Source organism: Hemicordylus capensis, chromosome 4, assembly GCF_027244095.1.
Source record: "Hemicordylus capensis ecotype Gifberg chromosome 4, rHemCap1.1.pri, whole genome shotgun sequence".
NCBI lineage: Eukaryota > Metazoa > Chordata > Lepidosauria > Squamata > Cordylidae > Hemicordylus > Hemicordylus capensis.
Window position 1 is genome coordinate 4,099,696 of NC_069660.1, and position 22,806 is coordinate 4,122,501.

At 47.9% G+C, this 22,806-nt stretch overlaps 1 protein-coding gene across 8 annotated transcripts in view; it reads left to right on the plus strand.

The window, feature by feature from the left end:
• Positions 1–22,806, plus strand: part of NOL4L (nucleolar protein 4 like) — a 180,219-nt gene that overhangs the window by 43,077 nt on the left and 114,336 nt on the right. For 3 of the 8 annotated variants that reach the window (XM_053244813.1, XM_053244814.1, XM_053244821.1), the window contains exon 2: positions 14,231–14,386. In XM_053244813.1, the coding sequence (XP_053100788.1) occupies positions 14,231–14,386 (156 nt within the window). Of the gene's footprint in view, positions 1–185; positions 330–5,647; positions 6,048–8,421; positions 11,309–14,230; positions 14,387–22,806 lie in introns of those variants that run through there. The other 5 variants (XM_053244818.1, XM_053244820.1, XM_053244816.1 and 2 more) reach the window with 5 other exon arrangements.

The following is a 22,806-nucleotide window of genomic DNA, read 5'->3' on the forward strand; positions in this document are numbered from 1 at the left end:
CCGGCTGCTTGCCACCCACGCTCCGTTTCCTTGGCCGGCGCGCGGGGAAAAGGTGACCGGAGCGAAGGTGGCCCCGGCCAGGGCTGTGTCTGGAGAGGCGCCCTTGAGCTCCGCCTGCTGCACGGACGGGCCCGGGGCAGGGGGCGGAGCGGAGGACCCCCCCTCGCCCGCGAAATGGGTCTCCGGGCGGGGCGGGGGCGATGGGCCTGGGCGGCAGCGGCAGCCCCTGGCTGCCCCCATTGAAGGGGCGGGGAAGCGACACCCGAGGAGAGCCCGGACGGGCCGGGGAAGGAGCGCGGGGAACAAAGGGCAGGTGGCTGGCGCGGCAGGTGCGCCCGGGCAGGCGGGGCGTAATTGGAGCCGCCAGGGCGGGCGGGCGAGCGGGGGCCGCCCTCCTCTCGCCAGCAACAGGGGCGGGCGGCGTGCAGGGGGCCCCGCTGCCCCTCCAAGGGAGCCCTCGCCGCAGCTGCCTGCCGCCGCCCTGCCCTGCCCTGGCGCTGCCAGCTGGCGGGTGTCTCCTTCCTCCTGCGCGCAGGGCGGGGGAGCGAGCCCGGCGGCCCGTCCCAGTCGCTGCCAGGCCCCCTCCCCTCTCCTCCTCTTCCCCCCCCCGCCGTTCCCATGGCAACCCTCATTACCTGCTGCTGCTTGGCGAGGGGCTGGGGTGGCGCTGCTGCCGGGTCCTGCGGGGCTTCTGCGCGGGGGGGATTGTCGGGCAGGCTGGCGACGCCGCCGCCGCCGCCTCAGCGAGGGCTGCTGCTCCCTGCCCTCCGTCCGCCCCCCCCCCCGCGCCCCCTTTGCGCTGCTGCTGCTGCTGCTCTTTGGGGCTGGGCCGGGCGCGCTGCCTGCCTGCTGGGCTTGGCCAGCTGCTGCAGGACTTGGGAGCTCAGCCTGGGGCCCCCTTTGGGACCCCAGGCCAGGTGCCGCCCTTCAGCTCGGGGGCTGGAGGCTGTTTCTGGGCACGTCTTGGGCGCCTCGCCTCTCGCAGCCCAAGCATATTTACTCTGCAGTAAATCCCCGCTTGTGTCTTTCGTCGGTGGGAGCTGCTTTGGTGGAAGGGTGTGTAGGGCGGTCGCCTCGGGAGCCACAACCAGCCCCCGCTTGGCCTTCTGCCCTGAGGAGCCGAGTCCTGCTGGCCCAAGGAGGCGGCGTTTCCACCCTGGCTGGCTGGTGGAGGGCTTGGGCTGGGAGGGAGCAGGGTTGGTCTGTTGTTGTTGTTGTTTACACAGTCAGACAGGTGCTGTTGGCGGGTTTGTTGTATCCAGACATCGAGCCCTTCCCAAGGACCTGGGGTGGCTGAATTTTATCATCAATATCATTGCTGTCATTATTATAGATATCGTTGCAGAACAGAGGCTGTTCCCAGAAAAGTGGCTTTTTGTAATTGGCTGATGGTGATTTATTAATGCCATTTACATGCAGTCTACCAGATGTTGTTGACTGGATGTGGTGGTTCTCCTCCTCCTCCTCCTCCCTCCGCAACTTACAAGCAGCCCAAAGCTAGGCTGTGATTGTAAGTTGAGTTTATTCAGCTGCAAACAAGATGAATTCTGCACATGCCTAGAGGTATCATTTTGAGTGTAATGAACTTGTGCTGGTAGAGGCAGGTGGGTGTGCAAGCAGGCAAGGTGCATGGGAGAACTTGTGGCGAAGTCCCAAGCAGCTGGGGGTGTGTGGGTGCCATTTGAAGGCTGGCTACAGCACTACCCACCCCCTGCCCCTCAGTCTGTTCTGTCCTAAGAACTGCTGCTGCCATTTGTAGCCACAGGGAGAGAAGACAGCTTCTCTCAACTTCAACTTGTGGAATTCTCTGCCACAAGATGTGGTGACAGCCAACAACCAGGAAGGCTTTAAGAGGGGTTTGGATAACTTCCTGGAGGAGAGGTCTATCAATGGCTACTAGTCAGAGGGCTATAGGCCACCTCCAGTCTCAAAGGCAGGATGCCTACCAGTTGCAGGGGAGTAAGAGCAGGAGGGAGGGCATGCCCCTTTCAACTCCTGCCTGTAGGCTCCCAGTGGCATCTGGTGGGCCACTGTGTGAAACAGGATGCTGGACTAGATGGGCCTCCTTGGGCCTGATCCAGCAGGGCTGTTCTTGTGTTCTTAACTTCTTCAGAGGAGTAGCCAGATATTCCTCTATACCCCCACCACTGTCTGTAGCCAGATCCTATGCATTTTAGTAGGAAGCAAGTGGCACCAAGTTCAATGGAGCTTACTCCTAATTAAGCATAGGATCTTAGCCTTAGTGGCTCTGGGACTGTGGAGGAGTCACCCACAATTCCTGTCCTCCTTGCTCAGGTCGGCCTTAGTGCTCTCTCTCACCACAGGATTCTCTTTCACTTCCTCACCAATAAAGAGTTCCTTTATTTTGGCAACAGCAAGGCTTTGACACACAAAGGACTTTACAAAAAAAAAAAAGTTGGGACAGGCTGGGACTCTGGCCTAGGGAGCCCAAAGGCCTGGGCTCTAGCTGGAGGGGGCTGGGCTAGTGCTACACACATGGAAAGCACTGTGCCAGCCAGATTTTGGTCGCAGGCCTCTGGCCTCCTCTTTTGTTCCCTCGAGGGTTCTGAGCCTAGATGCTTGGTCAGGCTAAGAATTGTCTCCAGATCTCTGGAGGCAACTCCAGGTGAAGTGCTCAGCCCAGGGAAAAGGAGCAATCTGCTTTTACCTGAGTCACTCCTGCAGAAATGTCCCATTCTACAGATGAAGAACTGTATTCATTGGCTGCAGCAAAACCAAAGAGTCTTTTGGCCCCTGAAAGACAAACAGGTTTGCTCTGGCAGGAGCTTGTGTGAGCCACAGCTGAGTTTATCGCACCACGCAGGCAGCGGTGGTCCTTAGTCGGCAGAGTGCTACAGAGAAAAGCTTGTTTTTCAAAACCCTGGGGCCAAAGGACCAAGAAATGCAAAGAGTAGGAGGTCTGGTGATGTTTCTTATGCAAAGCCAAAATGCAAGCTGAGAAGAGGGTTTCTCATTTGCATCAGCAGTTGTTGGAGCAAAAACTTTTTTCTAGTTCTACTGATTTGACATCTGTTACAAAGAAGAGTTGGGCTTTCTGTTCCTCTACAGAAAGAGGTAATGCCCATGCTGGTGCTGGAGGGGTGTGTGTGTGGAGGGGGCGCTTCTTATGTCATGGAGTGGAGGGGAGCACACCGCCAGTTTGAGACTATTGGTATCCTCTTGGGGACATGGAGATGAGGGGGCTAGAGGAGACGGATTTGGGAAAGAGGGCACCACGAGTGTGAAGGGAAACTGGACGTTTTGGTGGGGGGCAGGGGAGAGTACTTGTTTGGTGAAACACTGGCTCCAAAGGGAGTGAAAAACTAGAATGCATGGGAATAGCTGGGAAAGAGGGTGGTGAGGTACTGACATCAAGTGAGAACAGGGGTGGCATATTTGTTTACAAAAATTCTCTGACCTTGGGCTGAGTGCTTCTGAGTGTGCAGAGTTTCTTTACACCAAGGAGAATGGTGTGTGTGTGAGTGTGTGTGTGTGTGTGTGAGAGAGAGAGAGATGTACTGGGAGACCATGGACTGGTCATTGTCTCTCAGCCTAACCTACCTCATAATGTTGATGTGATAATAAACACGGGATAACTTTTGGAGGAGGGTGGGAATAAAATATGCTGCATACTAAAGTGTATGTATCACATTAAGCATGTGTAGAATAGCTATCCTCCACTCTGCCACCAACCAGCACTGCACATCTTGTTTTTTCACCCTGAAAAATGACATTGGCCACTTCCATGACCCTTTTGTTAAGAGGAGCTCCTTCTTGCATCCTCCGTGCAGAGCCTTCATGTCTTGTGATGGCACATCCACATACACTGACAGCAAGGCAGCAGAGAGAAGTGCACTGTTAGGGAGAAGGAAGGCCTTTTGAGGAGGTTGGGAGTATATTTAGGACATAAGAGCAGCCCTGTGGGATCAGACCGAAGGAGGCCCATCTAGTCCAGCATCCTTTTTCACACAGTGGCCCACCAGATGCCTCTGGGGAGCCCACAGGCAAGAGATGAAGGCATGCCCTTTCTCCTGCTGTTGTTGCTTCCCTGCAACTGGGATTGAGAGGCATCCTGCCTCTGAGGCTAGAGGTGGGAAGGTGGGGAAAGGAAGGTAGGGAAAATATAGCCATTGCAAAAGCAGGAGGGGAGATGGGAAATTAGAAGTCGAGGCACTTGGAGAAATGTGAACTGTCATGATGCAAGATAAGACAAGATAATATACTCCTTTGGGTTGGAGGAGTAGGCAGAATGCATGGGATGTTGAAGGGGAAGCAGATGCAGGGATTGTAAGGGAAATGTCTGAAGGCAAAAACGGTCAGTGGAACTGTAAATGCTACACATGCAAGATGGCATCCTTCTGTTTTAAAGCATTTATATGCCACTTTTCTAAACAAGAGTTCAATGCAGTTTAAAACAGGCAAAATAAAATTTTATAAAGTCAGCAATTAATATACTTTAATCCTCCCCCACCAGCCAATAAGCATGCTATAAGTAATATTTAGTAATATTTTATTGTGCATCCTTGTACTACTGTATTAATTACATAAGCACAGCCCTGCTGGATCATGCCCATGGCCCATCTAGTCCAGCATCCTTTTTCACACAGTGGCCCCACCAGATGCCGCTGGGAGCCTACAGGCAGGAGTTGAGGGTAGTCTTGTTGTTACTCCCCTGCAACTGGTATTCAGAGGCATCCTGCCTCTGAGGCTGGAGGTGGCTTATAGCCTTCCAACTAGTAGCTGTTGATAGACCTCTTCTCCGTGAAGTTATCATAACCCCATTTAAAACCATCTAGGTTGTTGCTGTCACCACATCTTGTGGCAGAGAATCCCACAAGTTGATTATGCGTTGTGTGAAAAAGTACTTCCGTTTGTTGGCAATCAGTTTCCTGGCAATTTCCTGGCAATGAATTTCACGGTTGATTTCACCTCTGGTTCTAGCATTCTTTGAGAGGGAGAACATTTTTTTCTCTATCCACTTTCTCCACACCATGTATGATTTTATAGACCTCTATTATGTCTCCCCACAGTCATATTTTTTCTAAACTAAAAAACCCCAGATGCTGTAGCCTTGCCTCGCAAAGAAGGTGCTCTAGGCCCCTGATCATCTTGGTTGCCCTCTTCTGCACCTTTTCCAGTTCTGCAATGTCCTTTTTTAGATGTGGTGACCAGAATTGTACGCAGTACTCCAGGTGTGCTGCACCATGGTTTTGTATAAGGGCATTATAATATTAGCCGTTTTATTTTCAATTCCCTTCCTAATGATCCCTAGCATGGAATTGGCCTTTTTAACAGCTGCCGCACATTGAGTCAACACTTTCAACGAGCTGTCCACCACAACCCCAAGATCCCTCTCCTGGTCAGTCACCAACAGCTCAGATCCCATCAGCGTATACTTGAAGTTGGGTTTTTTTGTCCCAATGTACATCACTTTACACTTTCCAACATTGAATGGCATTTGCCATTTTGTCACCCACTCCCCCAGTTTGGAGAGATCCTTTTGGAGCTCCTCACAATCTGTTTTGGATTTAACTACCCTAAATAGTTTGGTGTCATCTGCAAATTTGGCCACCTCACTGCTTACCCCGACTTCTAGATCATTAATGAATTCACCTGCAGTAAAAATATTTTAAGTGAAGGCTAAAATCCCATCTTGACTTGTACATATATCCTGTAAGGGTGGAAAAATCCATCTTTAGTTACTTAATAGTTTGTACTATAGGGCAGTTTTAATGCATTCCAAGGCAACTAATCTGCATTGAGTTATGAGAAAAAACCCTGTTGGAGGTTAGTGCCATCTTTCCCATATAGACATCCTTCGTGTGGCTTCATGTGTGGAATTTCCCCTGTGTTTTCGAAGGCAGAGGGCGAGAGTTGGATAATTGCCGCAATCTGGTGAGGAGGTCACTCCAGTGGAGGGCAGAGCAAGATGGCTGCTGTTGCTTCGAAGCGTGGCAGGTGCTGGGTGTGGGTCTGGCCCCATGTGAGGGTGGAGCAGTTGTTTTGGCTCCTTCCTCACATCACTCACTGTGCCTCAAGAATGATGTGTAAGGACAGCTTCTTGTTTTTCTCAGACGACTTTCTGGCAAGTGTGTCCTAGCAATGACATTGAGGCATGGGCTAGGTTGCCATTCCTACCTCTGAAGGACGGGTTGCCAGGTTCCTAGTCTCCACCAAAAGCATTTTCTTCCCTCTAAATAGGAACTTGCCTGTATTTTGCAGAGGTTTGGGGTGTCTCATAGATATTTCGGAAAGACTGGGGAAGCGTGTGTGTGCATTTGCTGTTTTATTTCGTGTTTTGGAGCTAAAGGTTAACTTTCATGTAATTTCTGAGACGGTTAAATATGCAAGTTTATCCTTCTTATTTTATTTTTTTTGTTTAAAGTGAGGCCCAGTTCTTACGTGTGTCTGATCTGTGTCTCTTCAGACTGCAGGTGTGGTCTCACATGGCTGGATTCTCCTCTGGTCTGTACGCACACATACTTCCCATGCAGATAGAACAATAGAGACGGATTCGGCAAATATGTATATACTGCTTTTCAACAAATGTTCAAACAGATATAAACAGATATAAATAAACAAATAAAATAAAATGGGGGGGATGTGTTGTGGGAGAAGGAGTGAAGGGGGGCTCTAGCCCTGAAATGCTAGCTTTCTATGTAGAAGGGTTTTTCCTGTCAGGGAAGCATTCAGTTGTGTCCCCAGCGGGGCCTAAAATGGGACATTCTGGACTCAGATTTGCCACCTCAGTGAGAAGAACTAGGCCGTAAGTTACTGCAGCACATCCAGGGCCAGACAGTCTGTTTTCAAAATGGTTGCCACAGCTTGCGTTTGGGGCAAAGCAGTGTGGTCTAGGATGGGTCCTGTTCTTTGCTGTATGTTTGTTTAGTCTCCCCATTTGCATGAGTTCAAGGTAGCCAACATGGGAATTGTCTTCTTTCTGCCCTCCTCACAACAGGCCTCCTCACAACAGGCCTGAGCAGGGATGGACACTAGTCTTCACCAGTTAAGTGGAGGCTAGATTGAAAACGATTGTCAGTCCAGAGCTAGGTGGCTGGAAGGAAAATGGGACAAGACGAGTAGGAGCAAGAAGAGAGAGGCTGGATGGAGAGAGGTAGTGAGGCTGAAGGCACGTATGTGCGCACAAGGACCGAAGCCTGGCTTCTCTGTCAGTCCCTGCAAAAAACACCGGCAGGTCATTCACACAATCAAACACTGTGTTCTACCTGGGTTTGGGAGCTGTGTGCGCTCCCACTTTTCAGTTGTGTGGAAGCAAGGTAGGAGGAAAACCTGGGGAGAAGTGATTGTGTGGAAGCAAGGTAAGAGGAAGAAAAGCTGCCCAGGTTTTCTTCCTGCCTTGTCTCCACACAATCACTTCTCCTCAGGTTTTCCTTCCTCTCACCTTGCTTCCACACAGCTGAAAAGTGGGAGCGCACACAGCTCCCAAAGCCGGGTAGAACACAGTGTTTGATGTGTGAATGACCTCCCGGTGTTGCTGCTCTGTGGGAGGACTAAAAGCCTGCTGAATTCTCTCCCCAAACCCACAATGCCCAGTGTTCCCTAGAGGGGAGCCATTGCTGTGAAGTGGTAGAAAGCTCATTTAGGTCTGGTGTTCTCTATGAACCAGTTTGGACAATACTTTTCTGCCCTGTACTCATGAAAGGGGGATGTACCAAGAGAGCTCATCTGGACATCTTTCACAGATGTCCTGACATCCTCCCAGCGCATACTTTTATTATGTGTGGGGGGCACACTTCATCATAATTGCTGCAAGAGCAGTGATTCAAATGACCCCCTCCCCGGTCACACACACGCGCACGCACACACACACACACACACACACACACTGTAAAGTAATGTGCCTAGAGGACATCAGGATGGGTGCATTCTCAGTATATCCCCCTTTTAAGAGTGTGACCTGGAAAAGTATTGTCCAAACTGGCCCTATGTAGCTTGTGGGTTGTTGAAAAAAGCGAGCCGAGTGTTGGTAAGAAAAGTGCTACAAAAGCAAATGGCCAGCTTGAGGGTGTACCAGGAAGGTACCAAGGACAGCAATGGTGGCGCGAGATAACATGATGAGTAGGCAGGGCTGCCAAATGGCCCACTTGGAATCCCTGCACTAGAGCCTCAAAATTCTTGGTTTTTAAATAGAACTAGCTGACCTGACGCAGAGCATCTGCACTCCCAAGTTCTCCCTGTTTCCCGCCCCCTCTTCATTTCATGCTCCCTCCCTTCAATCCCATTTTATGCTCCTTCACCAGCCGGCCAGCCTGGCCACTGCTTCTTCTCCCTGGCTGCTTGGCTGTTCTCCTGGCCAACAGTTTCTTTCTGCCCGTCCCCACCACTAATCGGCAGCTTGCTTGCGAACTCTCGCGAGAGCTGCAACACATGAGATTAACAACAGGTACGTTTAGGAGAATTATAGACAGATAGATAGATATTCTCATCTAGTGGAGTGGTGGAGGGAAAATTCCAGCCATAGCCAGGTCTGGAGAAGGAAAATGCAGGAAGTTTGGGCCTTTGCACTTGCGACTTGGGGTTGTATTAAGAAAAACATTGGGTGCAAGCATGGCGGTGGTACTGCGCCATTTGGCATTGGGTAGGTCTTGGAGGAAATATTTCTGGGTTACCGCATTTGAAGGAGGAGGAGCATCTTTAGCTTAGAGAGAACATGAGTGAGATGATAGTGGATTTTAAACACGTGAAGGGTTGCGATAAAGAGGAGGCACACTAGCTGTTTACTAAGGTGAGTTGAAGAAAAAATTAAAGGGTTTAAATTGAGGCTAAGGGAGGTACTTCTTAAATAAATTAAATAAAGGATATGAGTTCGTGCTTCATTTTTAACAGAAGTCTGACACATGGACATTTAAGAGGTGACATTTTCCCCACCACTAATTTCCATGTCAGGATGAGCGCCACCAGTTACATTTCTGGATGTCATTTCTGGTAAAGGCAGAGGAGCAGGACTAGTAAAATAGCTGGCAACCCTGATTGCAGCAGAGAAGATTTAGGTTGGAAATAGAGAAGCATAGTTGGGTTATCATAGATCAGGTTGCCTAAGTTAGTTGTGGAATTTCCTCTGGAGGTTTTTTATGGAGAGAGATAAACATCTCAAATTATGATTTATGTAGGGATTCTGCATGTGTGAGGCAGGACTGGAGTTTTCCTAGAGAGGAAGGGTCCCTTGCGGTGGAAGGCAAAGGACTTTGGCAAGTTGGGATGTTGATCCCCATACTGGGTTCATACTTAGTTCCAAACATGTCCCTGTGTAGTGATTCTTGTTACTATCTTAGAATATTTATATGCTGCTTTTCATGGGGAAAAACCTTTCCAAGTGGTTTATATAGCAAAAGAAATTAAGATGGTTTCCTATCACAAAAGGGATCACAATCTATTAAGCAACACAAGAGGGAGACACCAGCAACCGCTATTGTGAGGAACTCTGTGTTGGCTTGAGTAAGGACAGTTGCTTTCCCCTTGCTAAATTTAAGAAAGTTGCTGCTAAATTTAAGAATGTTGCCACTTTGAAAGGTGCCTCCACAATGTATGTGTGAGCTGCAGCAGCCTTCTTCTTAGAAGAGGCATTCCCTCCCATGTATGCAAGAAAAGGGGAGTGCCTCTTTTAAGATGGTGTTTGTTCTGTTTTTATAAGTATGTATATTTTAAAAAACCTTCTGCTCTGTGGTTGATTGTGGCAGCTTTATAGTTAACCAAAAGTTTTAAAAAGCCAATTAACCGGTTACATATTGCAATTCTGGTGTATATATACACACATATATCTATAAATATAAAAGAAAAAGTGCCCTCCATCAGTGTACCTGATGCTTTACAGAAAAACACGATGATTTCCTGCCCCAAAGAGCTTGCAACCCAAATGTTGACTGTTGCGGTAGGGAAGGCAACAAAAGAGCCTGAAATCATGACTGGAGAGCTACTTGCCAGTCATTGTTGACAGCACTAATATAGATGGCGCATAGGGAGCTGCCTTATACTGAGTCAGACCCTTGGTCCCTTTGGCTCGGAATTGTCTGCAGTGCCTGGCACTGGCTCTTTGGGGTTTCAGAAGGGCCTCTCCCAGCCCTTCCTAGAGATCCCGGCGATTGCACCTGAGACCTTTTGCGTGCAGCAAGTGGTCTTCCACTGAACTATGGCCTCATCCCCTTGGCCCCTCACAGCAAAAGGCAACTTCATGTGTCCATGTATGTTCCCTGCCTTCTAATCCGAGAAGGAGGGCAGTGGCTAAGATACTGAGCTGCGATTCAGGAAGTTCCTGGTTCAGATCTTTCCTCAGCCATGGGCTTACCAGATGGCCTTAGGCAAGATTCCCTCCCTCTACTACAACAAATATTTATATACTACTCGTCAACTAAAGTTCTCGAAGTGGTTTGCATAGAAAAATAAATAACACATAAATAAGATGGTTACCTGTCCCCAAAGGGCTCACAATCTAAAAAGAAATACCAGCATCAGCCACTGGAGGATAAATATAAATAAATATAAGGATAAAGGATGATAAATATAAATATAGCCACTGGATAATAAACACACTACCCTCTCTTACAGTGTATCTGTAAGGATGACTGAGATAATTCTGTTTGAATTACTTTGAATGTTTTGGGAAACTGTCTATAAATGCTAAGTGATGTTAAAGGGTAAAGTATAGTTGTGCCGTCGAGTTGGTGTCGACTCCTGGCGACCACGAAGCCATGTGGTTTTCTTTGGTAGAATACAAGAGGGGTTTCCCATTGCCTCCTCCCACGCAGTCTGAGATGATGCCTTTCAGCATGTTTCTATATCGCTGCTGCCCAATATAGGTGTTTCCTTCCCATACCAGACCAGCAGGGATTCACACCGGCAACCTCTTGCTCAGTAGGCAAGTTACTTCCCTGCTGCACTATTAGGTGGCTAAGTGATGTTGATTGATTGATTAAGTACTGTGGTGTCTACTCTTAGAGACCACATAGATAGATTCTCTCCAGGCTGATCTGTCTTCAACTTGTCCTTTAAGGTCTCTCAGTGCTGCATTACTGAGTTTAAAAAGTTACTGAGTTACTGTAGTGTTTTGTTTTTTTTAAAAAACCTCTCATTTAGCATAATAGTTGCTTTCTTTCATGCTTGTTCTTTTGTGCTTGTTGTTCTTCAATGTTGCCCTTCTTGAACACAGAAGACCCACAACGAACCACAGTTCTAAAAAATATCAGGCCTCAAATTACTGGAAAACGCAGACAGATCTGGGATTCTCTGGACTTTAGCCCCTTCACCTCATAAGAAAACAGTATCTAAAATAACAAAAATAAACACGACTAAGGTACAAAATTCTTAAATCTTTTGGAATTAGTAGTACAGTTATTTATACTTATAAATATGGATTTGGATATGCAACTTCTAGGTTGCTCAGAACTCTCCATCAACCCCAGTGTAAAGGCTGTTTACGGATGGTCCTGTCTGCAGTTAGGTGTGCCCAAGTCCAATCAGTGGGCCTAATTCTGCAAAGGATTGGCCTGTGAATCTCCTTTCAGAGGGGATTCAATGATCTTTAGGTCTCTTCCTCCTTTAGGACAGTTTGCTTCACATACTACTGAGCTTGACAGTTTTTTTTAATTACATCTTTGATTTTAAAAAATAATAATCTCCCAAGGGCTGTTTCAGATAGTTGCTTGCTAGATACATAAAGCTCTGAAGCCTGTTAAATGAGTAATTGGTCTGGTTCTCATGACCAGAAGCTGGGTAGAGAAGCGTCCAGCCAGGCTCCTGAGAAGTGGTCACGTGTCAGCAAAAAACGAGAGAGGAGGAAGTGATCTTCCACCCTTAATACAATGCTGGGTACTGCAGCCACAATCCTGACTATATTGTGGCTAGCACACGATCACTTTCCTCTCTTCCTCCCTCAATTTTTGCAGACACATGACCATTTCGGAGGAGCGTTATAGGCCTTATTGCCTGGCTGGATGCTCTTCCTCCTGAGCTTGTGGTCTCAAGAACCAGCTCATTAAATAACGTGGTTGCATACACAGTTTGCATGCATCCATAAGAGGAGCCTTGTTAGTCTCGTATTGTGTTTCCAACAGTGACTAACCATATTATCTTAGGAAGTAACAAAAGCACCCTCTCCCTTTATCTCCAGCATCTGGTATTCAGAGCTATACTGTTGCTGAACATGGAGGCTCCATTTATCTTTCATGGCTAATAGTCATTGATAGGCCCACCTCACATAAATTTGTCTAATTTTTTTTAAGCCATTCAAGCTAATGGGCATCATCATCACATCTGTGGCAATGAATGATGTTTATGTGAATGCAGCTAGTTGGCAGTAGTATACTCACATATGTCTACAAGCTCTCAGTCAGCTGTAGGAGTCGTTGCCTGTCATCTTAACTGGATGTGCACTTTGAACTCATCAGTAAATTTGAAAAATTGGCTTCGTAACAGCAGGTCCCCCATTCTCTGTGCATAGGCACTTGCGCCTGCCTCATTCCTTAGAGCTCCCATTTTCCATCGGCTTTCCTGGCTCAGGAGCTGCAGGTGGGGCACAGGTACCTGGCTGGGGACCAAGGAATGCCTCCTCTCCGCTGTTCTGCCTGGCCATGATGAGCCAGAGAGCGCCTTGAGCCAGCCAGATAAGAGGCTCAGCAGCATTTCCCTCCTCTCTCCTTCTGACATGTGGCTGGTTTAGAGTGTCCTGTACTCGTCTTCCAAGCTTAGCAGCACTGCTGAGTCTGTGTGTCTCTGAGGAAGAGAGAATGTGAAATCTGGGAAAGGTCAGAGCTTGGGAGGAGGGTGCTCAGTCCTTCAGGGAACCAGGCCTCGAGATGAAAATGTGCTCTGCTTATTGGTCTAGCTCTGTGTGTGTGTGTGTGTGTGTGTGTTGCTAGATGCATCTCTCTAGCACTCTCCCTGCCTTGCTGACGTAGCTGGGCCTGGTTTGCAAGTTGCAAGGTACAATGTGCATTGTTTGGGTGTCAGGTATGCTCATTCAATGCACCAGACATTTGCTGATCTAAGTGGCAGGGCAGGTAATGAGTGGGTTTAGGACTATGGCAATGGGAGGACACCCAGGCCCCTTCCTTGGATTTTTGTTCATTCATTCATTCATTCATTCATTCATTCATTCATTCATTCATTCATACAAACAAACAAACAAAACCCCAGCAAGTTTATAGCTGTTATGTTTATGGAGATATATAGAAAAATCCTGCCCAGGCAGGATTCTATCCGATTGCTTGTTAAGAAATAATCCTGCTCCATCCTTTCCCAATTCTGGCTAATGACTGCAGAGGCCTTAGAGCAAAGTCGTGGCACTTGGTTTTCTCGCATTTTTTGTTTTCTTTTTGGCATTGGCTTGTGATGCCCTCCAGGATAGCCTTAGTGCCACCCAGTCAGGAGATCATCGCTAGCTGTGGGCCTGAGAGCACAGATGGCATTAGATGGTACCTCTGGCTGAGCATTCTCAACGTATTGATTTATTTATGACCTTTAAATAAATGATGTATTTAATTGGTAGGTTAATCAACTGAAACTTTAATTGATTAATCAGTGGAGCCCAATGTGAATTTGTAAGGGCAACCTTTTAATTGTAGGGGCAGGGGCTGTGATTTAAGGGCTGTTTCCTTTGGCTCTGTTGTGTTACACTAATAGGGGATGCAAAAATAATGTATAAAGGTGTCCGTCTTCTAACAGTGGGAGGCAGATTTTTGCTTGTTAAAGTGTACATAATTTGATACTGTTTTCAATATCTCAAAAAGGTGCATATCGAGGTGTTGATAATATGCAACTTTACATTAATGGATTAAAAGGCAGGTGTTTAGCAATGAAATATCCTCTTAGTTAGTTGCTAATCCTGTTGTGTTGTGCAACCATCAAGGGCAGGGGCAGTAGTCAAGAAAGTATCCCCAACCAGTTGATAAGGTGGCTATAAATGGGGAAAAATGAGATTTCTTCATTGGTTCTGTTTCTGCTCTGGTCTCACTCTCTCCTTTTTCTTCTACTGGTTCTTGGTGGTGGCAGTGGCAGCGGCGGCGGCAGCAGCAGCAAACATCGCACTCCTTGCCCTGCTAGGAAGCTCCTTGGAGCACCTCCCTCCTCCTCCCTGCATGCTCAAACTATGGCAGGCTTAGGACTTTCCCTCCTTGCCTCCCTCTCAGCTGCCTTTCACTCCTGTTATCCTGCGGCCCTTTTCTTCATCCCTGTCACCCATTTCTGAGACTAACTTGACTTGCCTGCGTTGTTGTAGGGGGCAGATGGTCTGTCGGAGCCCGAGGGCATCGCTCTCAAGCGCGTCGCTGTGGTGGAAGATTTCTTTGACATCATCTACTCGATGCATGTGGAGAGCTCGGTGGAGCCAGGCAAAGCACCCAAGCATGCAGGGCAGAAGAAGACCTACCGGGCGGTGAGACACTGTCTTTGTATTCTCCAGGAAGCCCCCAAGGGCCCAGCAACCCCCTCTTTGCACTCCCACTGCCCCAGTCTTCTGCATAGGAGAAAGGAAACCAGGACTAGATAGTAGGGGGGAGCAGAAGGGGCTCAAGGAGAGGGGGCCGTGGCAGATGTGCTGAGAGAGGGGAGGGGCCAGGCCTGGTTAGCAGGCTGACTGCTCTCAGAAATAAATGCTTCTTAAGGCAAATAAAGGAAGGAAGGAATTCTTTCCAAGGTACATACTTAACCTACGGAACACATTGCCACGGTTCAACGACACTTAGGATTTGTATAATACGAGTGTCCAAAGCACTTCAGGCACATTATCTCAGGTCCTTACAGCCCTGTAAAGTAGGCCAGTTTTACTGCTATCTCAGCTTTTGAGATGAAGAGGGGTAAAGGGCTGAGGCTGAAGGGATGGTGGCCTCTTTAAGGCCCCTCCGTGAGTCCACAGTCTCGTATCCACCCGGCTGCTTTGACTCTGTTGTAATGCACATTGTAACGTCCATGGGGATAAATGGCTTTGAAAAGGGTAAATATGGAAGGAGGTCTAGACGAAGGAGCTGTGGTAGCCACACATGCGAACTTCATGTTCTGAGACAGGGAAGGGTGTCATCCAGGCTGAGTATATGTCATGCTGCGCAAGCGTGGAATTAGGTTTTAGGTGCAGAATTCGGCATACTGAGAAACTCAATTTCCCATTTTTTGTAATTAAAAACAAAACAAAACAAGTTTCTAGCTCTTCGTGCTGCAAAGTTAACAACCTGGAAAGTGAATGGGACATGCCTGATGAAATCTCAGAAGCTAGAGAGGACTGAGCAGGGTCTCCAGAGATTAGATCTTGGACATAACTTTTTGCCCATCCTCTATCCAAGCTGATGGCATTCTTAAAATAAGCAAATAACATGGAGATTGGCTTAAGTGGTATTATGTATTCTGGTTGCAGGGTTCAGTTTTTTTTGAGCCCAGGATTTCAAATTTCCACACACAGCCCTGAGTGTCACCACCCTCCACTGTTTGTGAGACCTGCCAGAGGTCCCCTGGCTCTGATGGAATGCTGACACGGAGGGACAGGTAGCTGGGCTGTGAACACCCTGCGCTGAAGCATTAACATTCTGTCCCAGTTCCCCAGTTGCTGCCAGATTTGCACTATGGCGTCTTACAGGTCCATAGTTCATAGCTTGGCTGCTCCTGTACAGATCTCATTAAGCTGCCCTGAGAGCTCTATGGAGCCTTGTGGTGGGGTAGAAATTGCCCGTTAAAACAGATCTAGATAGCAGACTGGGGGATTTAGCATTTGTATGTTTATGCTATTATGCTAGATTTTTTCACGTGAATGTTGATGAGTTTTATATGTTCCCTAATGCCCATTTTTACCTGCCTCAAGCTTTGGCAATGTAGTGGCCAACACATTTAAATTAAATTATTCCTAATTCATTATATTAGGACTAATGAGAAGAACAAGAAGTACTTTCCAGTCCCTCCTCATCCAATATCCCCTGCCTCTCCATCCATCCTTACTTCAGTCACATTTGATGGGCTGGAGATGAATTGGCCCCCCAGGGCTCCCTAGCAGGAGAAGACTTGGGCTTCATCTGCCTCTCCATCCTCGTTCGTTCGGCAGACTCTTAACTCGGGGCTTGGTCTCTTCCCTCGTTCTTTGTCGCTCTGCTTATTCTGGGGTGCGGATGAGCTGGATGCAGCAAGCAGTGCCTCCCTAGGCCCGGGCAACTTGCAGCTTTTGCACTGGGACTTCCTGTGTCATTTGGATTTCTGTTTGGAAAACCACAGAGCTACCAAGCTCCTCTCTCTGCGAGGAACCGGGCTGTTGCTGCTGGAGATCTGGGGTGGCTGATGCACAGCTGGAGTCTCTGCCTGCAGGCCGGGGGCGGGCGGGGGCAGCCTCCACAGGGAGGAAGGGCTGCCTGACTTCTTGTGGTGCAGGCCTTTCCCTCCCTCCCCCAGCTGGGCTCTGTTTGCCTCTGGCATCCTTCCCAGGGAGCGGCGCTTGTGTGCATCAACCCTGTCCTTAGCAGCAACTGCAGGCCGGACAGCAGGAAGGCTGCCATCGCCTTCGTACGGGGCTAGGAAACCTATGTTGCATGCTGATCCTCTCTGCCTACCGGCAGGGTGACCCCCCCATCTTGCAGGAGGGCCACCAGCACAACCCCAATTCAGAAAACGTTCTGCTTGTTTCCACAGCAGACAGCCCTGGCCCTCCCCTAATTCCTTCGATTTGGCTCCAGGGAGTGCTAATCCATGCCTTGTACAGCCTCAGGGGAGCAGGCTGGATCTGCTTTCCCCAGGCCTGCCAACAGCAACGCAGCCGCGGCTCCATCCCTGCTCTCGAGCTGAGCTCATCACATTAGCAGGCCTGTATCCCCTTCTGACCTGGCAGGACTCTTAACCATCTCCCTGGTGCCCCCATCGATGTGCCACTGGCCCAGAATTAATTTGAGATGTTGGATTTGGGGTGATGGTGATAAACTCCTCTGTGCTACGATGCTGCTTTGGGAGAGAACAATGTGATGTGTCAAAGGGAATCCTTTCTGAGTGGGAGGGACTCTAGTGCCATCTTGTTGGTGCTTGCCCACCCTATCCCTTTGTCATCGCCATCTCTACTCAGAGAAGCCTGGTCTCCCCGAAGGGGTCAGTCTGCATCAGGCCTGCACCACTTCAGACTGCAGGTGAGGTTTGCATGATCGAATGCTCCTCATACCCCCTCCCTCCAGTTCCCTGCACACAGAAAACTAGATGCCAAGGAGAAGGGTTCTAGCCTAGCTTTCTTCCTGATATGCTGCTTTTCTATGTGCAAGGAGGTTTTTAAAAAATTGTGAGGAGGAGCATTCAGAGTGAGATCCCACCTGCAATCTGAAGTGGTACAGATCAGAGACAGGTTTACACCATAGCGAGAACTAGGCCAGAGTCACTGGAGAGTGTGCCTTTGTCTGTGGCCTCCAGAGAATTGGGTGGAGGATTTGGAAGAAGAGAGACTTCACTGCCTGCTATGCCAGAAATAAATTAACTGACTCTTTGCAAGCAGGTACCTTGGGGGCTGCTGGAGTGAGAAGCTGAGATAGAAGTGCTTTCCAGTCCCATGTCTCTTGTTTCTCAAGAAGGGGAAAAGAAGCTTCTCAAAGCTCAGAGATGGTACACAATTCCTGGTTTCTAAAAACAAAAACAAAGAGAAGAACATACTTTTCCTGGAATAGCTAGCATGGTGGTCATTCTGCAACAGAGCCACCTGTCTCAGGAGCAGGGATGTGATAAACATAAAGAACTTAGGCCTGAAATATGCAAGATGTCTGACTCCTAAATGGGATGACACCCATCCAGTGCTTAATTTGTTTTAAAAAAGGAGGTGCCAGTGCTCAAAGACTTGCTGGAAGGAAGGCATGCTCTCCAACCTGGAAGTCCTTCTCCCAAATTTATGTTAAATGAGGACTAGCTGTGTTTGTTCACGGATGAGGACAAAGCACTCTGCACATGCTTAAAGGCACTGTTACTGCATATGTTCTTGGGCTCACTCTTGGCATTAGAAACAGATTTTGAGTCTTAGTCATTGTGAGATCTGGCTTGAATTAAGCTCTGCAGTTTTACCTCTTTCCCCATTTCCTGGCAGGTATTTTAGGGTAGTGCACACACAGTCCTTAGTCTGTGAAACCACTTCCTGGACGGTCTTCTGAGTTTAAAACCTGAAAGTGGAAGAGTTTGTAGCACTTGGGTTATTCCTACGTGGTGTCCAGACTTGGCCAGGTTTTAGAAAGTAGGGTGGTGGAAGAGGAAAAGTCAGGGTCAACAAGATGTCAGTGATTACAAGAATTAATGGTTGTCAGTTGTCTGCTAACAAATTCATGCTGGAAGTCTGAACATGTGGGCTGAAGTGGTCAGCCCACAGGCCCACCTGGCCCAATATTATCTCCTCTGACTGTCAGCAGTTCTACAGAGTCTCAGGCAAGGGTCTTTCCCATCACCTGCCTGCTACCTGATCCCTTTAGCTGGAAATGCCAGGAGTTGAACCTGGAACCTTTTGCATGCAAAGTATCAGCTCTACCGCTCAGCTATTAGACTCTGGGGTATTTTTCCATAGAATAACTCTGAGAGCAGAACCACACCAGGTTGAAGACCCAAGCCAGCCGTATGACAGAAAAAGAACGTTGGGCTTTATTTTGTGGCCTATTCTTGGCTCTTTCCTGTGGTTAAAAAAAGAGGTGTTCTTACCTTAGGCTTCAGATGTTAGAGATTCCTCTTCCTGTGGGTTTTCATTGAGCCAATGTGGTGGAGTGTATGGAGTGCAGGACTTGAACTCAGAGTGGGGGGATCTGGTTCTAAATTCCCACTCACTCATGATACTTAGTGGTGACTTTGGGCCAGTCACTGAGGCTAGTCTCACGATGGGGAGAAAACAGGCTAAGGGAGCCCAGCCCAGTTCCCCTCCATCGTGAGAACCACCAGGCTCGCGGGCAAGCCTGGTGGTTCAGTGGCAGCTAGCCTGCCAAAGTAGCTTTCCCCTAAAACGAGGTTAGTGGAGCGAACGCTCCGCTAACCCTGTTTTCTCGATCATGAGAAGCTGCGGAGCGGCTCCGTGCTGCAGCGACCCATGGCCAGACCCCTGACCGGGAGGCTACAACAGGCCTCCCGGCATCAGGTGGCGTCAGGGGCACTCACGCAGGGCATTCTGGAACTAGCAGGGGCGACCAGGTGGCCCGCGATCCTTGTGTGGGTGGCCGATTGGGCTGCCCAGGGAGGGCTGAATGCTCGTGTGCGGGGAGAGTGGTCAAGCCCGCTCTCCTCGCACAAGCCCTGCAGGCTGTCCACACTGCTCGTGTGGAGAGCCTCGCTATCTCTCAGCCTAACCTACCTCACAGGGTTGTCGTGATGCTAAAAATGGGACAATCCTGTTTGTGCTGTCTTCTCTCAGGATGATTATTATACAGGCCCCTCTTAAGATTCCAAGGGGTCGTTAGTGGTGTGGATTCTGAATGTTCATTTCCTTCTGACCTAATCCTTGGAAAAACCTAGGAATGCTCCTATAACCTTCCTGCTCTTGGCTGGGATGACAGCATCTTGTTCTGCTATCAGCCAGGCTACTCTCTTCCACCCCTCAAAGGAAAGGAATTAAAAATGTGGGAGAAGGAAAGGAAATGAAAATGGGCTATATGTTGATTCAGTTTTAAGAGCAGATATTTCTACTGAAGCCAATGTAAACCGCCCTGAGCCATTTTTGGAAGAGCAGTATAGAAATTGAATAAATAAATGGCACAGTAAATATAAAATTATTATTATTAATTTATTATATTTTTATACCTCCACAGTGGATCTCCTGGTGGTTTACAACAAAACAGTATAAACAATTAAAATGGTTAAAAATGATTTAAATTAATTAATTAAAATTACTTCTGGTCCTGGAGGCCCATTTTTAAAATTTATTTTTCAAATTTGTAGACAGCCCCAAACTTCCATCTTTGGGCAGTTACTTGGAAAGAAAAAGGATCTGACCATTTCAAACCCTGAAACATCACATTGGGTAGCGCTGCTGTTATCATCCTCTCCTTCTGTGTGTGGGGCCTGAGCAGTAGTCCCCATTCTCTGCTCCTCTCCCCCTCCCTTGCTGCTGGAAAAGGATCAGTTGCACAATGTAAGCATATTCTTCATATTGCATCAGGACTTCTGCCAGCAGAGACCTGGTGAGGTGGACTTGCCTGCAAGTAAACATCTCTCTTGAGGGAAGATTCAGTAGGTTGAGCTTCACACTCCCGGCCCAAGGGCTAATTCTTGTACGTACTGATTCTGCTTGTTTTTCTTTCCTATCATGTGAATTGTCCACTCACAGTAGGAATAGGGTACTAATTAGCTGGGAACTGGAGGATTTCAGCCGCAGCACCTTTTGTGGTCTATTAAGTGCACTTTTTGAGTTTTCTTCATCATGGAAAATATCTGCCAGTTTTCCGTGAATGCCACACCTCCCTCACAAGCAGACTGCTCAGACAAGGGTAAACGGAAGAAGATAGAAGCGACAGAAAGCAGCATGTTGGTTTGCTCTAATAGACGGCCACAGTTGGGAGCAGGAGGAATTTCCCCTCTAGATCCAAATGGCTTCTCCTATGAAATGTGAAACTTTGTTCTGTCTTTGGGATGCTTTGAACTAAAAATCGAAAGAAGTCGGATGAAGTGGCAGGTCTGGGATGTAGTTCTCAGCTCATTTTGGGATTAGGCAAACAGCCTCATGATGTCCACTGAATTACATCCATTCCTTGGGCAGCTCCTGAAAGGGAATTGCTGACACATGCCTTGTGGGCTCCTTGAGACAAAAAGGTTAGGCAGGCTGATCACTCAGCCAAAAGGTGGATGAACCTGCACGAGCTCTTGAGAGAGATGGCAGATGCCCAGGGCATCTTCCTTGGCATCTTCCAGCCTTGTGGATCCAGGTCCCCCCTCTGTGCTCTTTGCCCATCCATTCTTAGCTTTCCAGGAAAAATTGGGTTATGCTGCCACTTAGTGGAGATGCATATCTTCTTTTAAAAAATTCAGGATGGCTTGTTCCTTGCTTACAAAAATACCTGTTTAAAAAAACACTATTTCTCCAGCGCACTCCCATTCTCACCGCTGCCCCCCGCTTTCTGTTTTTTAAGAGCTGTCCAAGATTTGTGTTCCCCTTTTCTTGGTAGTGAATGCTTTGTATTTTCTTAAGAAATGTTTTCCTCGACCTCAGCATACAAACGGAAGAGGTTTGATTGGAGCAGGGGGGAAAGGACATGTTAAGAGTTGTTATTGCTCAATTTCAAACAGGAGTCTTCTCCCCCTCCCCCAACTTCCTTTTACGTGTGTTAATATGGTTAATTCTACATGTCACATCGGAAGCAGCTTTTGTGCATGCACGTGTTTGTTTATTTGAACTCTCTCTCCTCCCATCATGTAGCTATTAAATTTGAAATATCTGATGGATAGCGCTGACCGTTTTGGTCCAGTGAAGAGACACATGCTTAATGATGTACATTCTCAGAGTCTGATGGCGGTTGCCAATTTTTGCCATAGAGTGACAGCATATCTGCCCTTCTTCCTAAAGGTATAGTTCTCCTAATTTATAAAACAGGGCATAGTCTTTCTTAGGCTGCAGTCCTACGCTCATTGAATTGGCTTATATTGAAAGACTATCAGTCCCCCAACTTGGTGCTGTCTATTTTGGTTGTCTGTAACTCTCCAAGGTCTTGGGTAACTTCCCAATACCTGAGATCCCTTTAGCTGGAGGCACAAGCAATTTTCCTTGTGATTTTTTGCATGCAAAACATGTGACTGCTTGCCAAAATAAAATAACTTTCCTGTTGGCCTCTTGTATCTTGAACATATGAATCCTCTTTGGATATTATACTGCTGCAACATGTAAAACAGGGTTCCCTTAGGTCCCCAGATGTTGTAGGACCACAACTCCCATCATCTTCAGCCAATGGCCACCATTGTGGCTGGGGTGATGGGAGTTGAAGTCCAACAACATCTGGGGATACAAGGTTGGGAACCCCCAGAACAATCTATTAATGTCCCAGGAAATCCAGAAAAAAATATCCCATTGAAATCCATAAGGAATGATACCTCATAGAGACAGTAAAAGGCTCGAGTCACAGAGAGCAAAGATGTTGTTATGCTTGCAAACTGTAAGCCCTTACTGGCGCTCTCATAGAGCCCTTTCTCACAAACTGGTGAGAAGGGCTCCAGGGAAGGTGGGTTAGACCCTAACCTCAAATGACCGCTCCTGTGTGCCCAGGTGGCAGGGAGGGCTGGGGGCCGGGATGTATCGTCCCAGCCCCCAGAAATACCATAATGCACTGTGTGAATGCAAGCGGCCATGGCGGCTGACAGATGAGCAGGAAAATGAGGTTAGGAGAGTGCTCGTTCTCCTCACCTTGTTTTGAAGGGAGGCTTCTTAGGTGGGTTGGCCACCATGGTGCCGCTGGGATCGGCCTGATGCTGGCGGTTCACACATGCATGCATAACCGGGCTGGGCTTCCTTAGCCTGGTTTTGCACGCGCATGTGAATAGCCTCATTGACTGACATGAAACTCCCAGACCAAACCCCAAAAGTTAGAAACATGCTGTTTTCACAGGTAGGTTCCAGACCCCGGCCACACTTCTACAAAAATCCAAAACCCTAGAAAAATTCATTAATGTCCCAGTAAATGTGGAAAAACCTCTCCCACTTGAAAATAGGGAATGAGACCTCCTAGGCGGACAAAAAGACTAGAGTCACAGAGAGATAAGACATTAATATGCTTGCAAACTGCAAGTCCTTTTACTAGTATATACTGATATTTATATATGTGACTATGATGCAACTGGATGAAAATGTTAACATGGCATATTCCTGATGCAGGTTGCTGTGATTTCATTATGCAGATATAG